Source organism: Helianthus annuus, chromosome 13, assembly GCF_002127325.2.
Source record: "Helianthus annuus cultivar XRQ/B chromosome 13, HanXRQr2.0-SUNRISE, whole genome shotgun sequence".
Classification (NCBI taxonomy): Eukaryota; Viridiplantae; Streptophyta; class Magnoliopsida; order Asterales; family Asteraceae; genus Helianthus; species Helianthus annuus.
Window position 1 is genome coordinate 110803704 of NC_035445.2, and position 4225 is coordinate 110807928.

Sequence of the window (4225 nt, forward strand, 5' to 3'; positions counted from 1 at the left end):
CCCAAGATCCCACCGGAGAACGGGAACAGGACCCTCTTCTGTAGAAACACCCTCCGGATGTTCTTCAGTCATGGTGATGAAAGATGCAAGTTTCTGGAAAAGCTTGAGGATATGAAGAAAAATCTTGAAGATCTGCTTCAAAACTTGAAGATTCAAAAGAAGAGAAACGAGAGAGTTGGAAAGAATAGAGGAAAAGTGAGAACTCCTCACACCTCTTCGGGTATATATACCCATCGCATTTAATGCGATGGGTAAACGTGCCGGGTTCGCCGCTAAGCTAACCAACGAGAGGCTGCCACGTCACACGGAAAAGCAGGGGTGACGGTTACCACGCGCGCGTGGGCCTCACTCTCCTGACACGAAGTGCAACCGTCGAAGTCGACATGATGACATCCGTGCCAGGGGTCAACTCAGACGTCGCAATCAGCGACTCATCTCACCAACTTGCCAGAGTTCAAATTTCGAAGTTTTTCCCGCCATAAAATTACAATTAGCTTCATGTAAAAGCTATCCACGGCGCGCAAGGTAACCTCAACTTAGCAACACTTCGCGTCGCGCCACACCAACCAAAAGCAAGACACATTCCCTTCAACTTTTATTTTTTCTAAGTCCAGAGCTCCAACCACTTGCGTCGCGCATGGTGCAGCACTGGACTGGGGGGACTTGAAGGGGTATGGTCCCAAAAAGCCGCGCAAACCTCATTAAGGTTGCGCGTGGGACCATACTCCTTATCTTAATAAACTTCTTATCAAGAGTCTCGCGCGAGATACACCACCTTCTGCTCTACGTCGTGCGATGTCCCGCCCACAAGAAGTTCTGATATCAACACTTAGCATACTAAACGAGCACATGGTCATACTAACCCGCGCGGGGTTAGTTAGATGCTCAACAGGAGCCGCATAGGAGGGCGGCATAAGGCTACCTCCAGTGGTACACAAGGTACAAGTGGCAGTGAAGAGAGCCAATGAGCGCCCAGCAGGCTCTGGTCAATCGTGCGCCACGATCGTCTGACGAGAAGTACGTAAGGACGCCTACGTGGCACCAATCAGGGGACGAATACATCTGTCCCGCGATCTCCACTTGTCTGCTGATGGCAGAAGAGCAGCAGGGCCGACAACAACGACACGTGGCTCCAATCAAGGTGCGCCAGCACCGAAGAACTTCTAGAAGCCACTAAACGGTCTACACCAGTGAGACAAAGAGCACATCCGTTGTGTTGTCCATTTCTGGCCCAAGGCCCATCAGCCCATATCCTCTTACACCTCTCCGACTATAAATAGAGACCTCACTTCACAGGTTAAACATTCTATTCCCTCTACTCTCACTCTGAACACTTAATTATCCTCCCAAAGTAGTCGCGTATTCTCACGCCGGAGCGTGGTTAAGAGGGAAACCCCCCACATTCCCCTCTTAACGAGTAACGGTGTTCTGTTTTGCAGGATTAAGGCACCAAGTCGGAGCTCAAATATTCACGAGAAGATTAACCATTATGGCAGAAACATAAACCAAACTAATTAGTCCCTTAATTAGTTCAGTGTTTCTTCACTTAGGGTTAGAACTTTGAGCTCGGATTAAACGATACAAACTCGAGCATGACTAGGTGGTAATACTTGCAGATTGGTAGACTTGAGTTTAAAGCTTAGGGTTAGGGCTGGAAACTCGAGCTTGAGCTTGGTGAAGTAATGTGTATTTTCTAGATTGTTTGTGTTGAAGTCTGTTTTGGGGTGTATTGATTCTCATCGGGGAGGTGATTATGTCTAGGAACAAATGGTTAAAGCAAGTTTTGAAACCTAATCGGTAATGAACTTGTCGTTTTAAAGGTTAATTGGCTGGACCGGTTATTTTAGAGGCTCACCGGTCAGACGGTTTTAAAATACTGACGGCGATATAACTAAATGAGTGAATTGCAAATTTTGTTCTTTATTTATATACCAGTTTTCAAACGGTGTATTTTGTCTTTAAAATTGACGAGTTTTGTACTTATTGTTTCAAAATATTACACGGTATGTCCTTTATCCGTAACCTGGTTAATTTTTTCTATTAAATCAGGTAACACATAGGTATTCAAGTCTTTTTACCATCTATTTAAAAATATTTTGATAAATAAAACAAAATTAAGTTAAAGTTATACTTATATATACACCCCTCGCTTTCTCTCTACATCTCCATAGCCACCATCAAAACTTCCGTGCCCGCCCCCACCAACCACCACCTCTTATCAACACCATTAACTGACACCACTGCCACCACCAGTAACCACCGCCCCTACTGTGGGTGTTTCGCCATCGTCGGGTTTTTATACCTCATCTTTGGCTTCTAAATTCTCTTTGATCTCCGTGGATTATCTTCCGCCTTCGAACTCCTCTAGCCATTAAAACGCACCAAAATAGCGCACCAACCCATTGGGCTAATCACAAATCTTACCCACTGCCCACTCGACTAATCCAAAATCTTTTTAAGATTAACTACTTTTAAATGTTATTAATTTCTTCTGTAATAAAGATTAAAAAAAAAAGAATCATGTATTAAACATGACATTATATATATAAAGGGCTAGGTTCAATTAAAAACCACTAGTTAGAGTAACAACCCGAAAACTAACTAAAAAGCCTAAAAAACATACAATTTTTTTTTTTTACAAATTTTCGCTACTTTTTATATAAAAAAACTTTTTTCAATAATAAAAAATAATTGTACTGTATATGTGCATTATTATTGCACATCTGCACTACAATTTTTTTTAAATTATATATATATATACATATATAGCCGCTAGAATGAAAACCACCTCGAGTTGTAAGAACCGCGAGAACTACACCCCACGGGTGGGCGTTCACCACGATTTTTTTTTACAACTAGATGTGTAAATTATAAACACAGCCGTAAAAAAAATTTTAAACGCCGCGGCTGGGGGGGTAGTTTTTTACACCACAAGTTTGGTGAAAAAAAAAAGAAAAAAGAAAAAAATTAAAAACACCAAACTTGTGGTGTAAAACTACCCCCCCCCCGGCCGTGGCATTTAAAATTTTTTTTACGGCTGTGTTTATAATTTACACATCTAGTTGTAAAAAAAAATCGTGGTGAAGCCCACCCGTGGGGTGTAGTTCTCGCGATTCTTACAACTCGAGGTGGTTTTCATTCTAGCAGCCCCCTATATATATATATATATATATATATATATATATATATATATATATATATATATATATATATATATATATATATAGGGAGCCGCTAAAATAGGAACCACCTCCAGTTGTAAGAACCGCGAGAACCACTCTCAGCCAATCAGGAAAAGGGGTAATTTGGTCATTTACTCTTAAATGTCTAATCTATTCTCTCTCTATTTAATGTCACTGACATTACTCTTTCCTCTCTCATTTAATTTGGTCATCTCTCACTGACATTACTCTCTCCTCTCTCATTTACTCTCTACTCTATCATCTCCATTCAAGATTCAAGATCTGGTTAAAAATTTGGTGGTTGGGCGATGAAGATGATGACCAGTACCCCACACCCGGTCCTCCGATGATGATGGTGTTTCCGGCGAAAACCACCAGCCAAACACTCCCCCCCTCCGCCTCTACAGTAATCGCCAGCCACCCCCACCAGCCGTCGATGATGATGATGATGGTCCTTTAAACTGTTGCCGATTTATTGTTTTTTTCTAGATCTAGGGTTTGGTTACGGCATGCGATTGGTGATTTTGTTCGGTGGCAAGGCGATGGTGGGAGGTGTTTAGTCGGTGGTGGGAGGTGGTTGGTAGGTTGTGGAAGACGGTGGTGGGATGTGGTTGGTCGGAAGACAGGGGTGATGGGTGATGGTGGGGGCGGTGGTTCTAACAGTGGGTTACGGTGGTGGTTGGTCGGCGGCGGTGGTTCTAACAGTGGGTTAGTGGCTGGTGGTGGCGGTTCGACGGCTGGGTGGTGGGCCGGCGGCAGCGCCGCCATGAGCGGCGGAGGCCCTGGTCTCCTCCCAACGAGTTGATGATTTCTTTGGTATTTTTTTGGCCTGTGTTCTTCTTTTTTTTCTGGGTTTTAGTTGATTTTTTCTGGTGATTTCTTTGCCTGTGTTCTCCACATGTGTTCTTGAATGATGATGATGATGCCGATGGTATTTTGGTATGTTTGGTATTTTTGATCTTGTTTTGATCTGTTGGGGATTTTGATTTTAATATTTGTTATGATTTGGTATGTGGGTTTTTTGGGGGTGGCGATGATGCAAA

The 4225-nt window shown here is 43.0% G+C and overlaps 1 protein-coding gene across 1 annotated transcript; it reads left to right on the forward strand.

Annotated features, from left to right (window-relative positions):
- The first annotated feature begins 247 nt into the window (after positions 1-247).
- On the forward strand, positions 248-3987 carry LOC110901491 (loricrin-like). Its single transcript, XM_022148317.1, has 2 exons — positions 248-318; positions 3672-3987. The coding sequence occupies exons 1-2, from the start codon at positions 248-250 to the stop codon at positions 3985-3987; spliced, it is 387 nt and encodes a 128-aa protein (XP_022004009.1).
- The last annotated feature ends 238 nt before the right edge of the window (positions 3988-4225 follow it).

Coding starts and splice junctions, on each gene's coding strand:
- LOC110901491 (XM_022148317.1), top strand. CDS start 248: ATGGGTAAACGTGCCGGGTTCGCCGCTAAGCTAACCAACGAGAGGCTG. Junction 319..3,671: donor CGTCACACGGAAAAGCAGGG/GTGACGGTTACC, acceptor GTTTTTTTCTAG/ATCTAGGGTTTGGTTACGGC.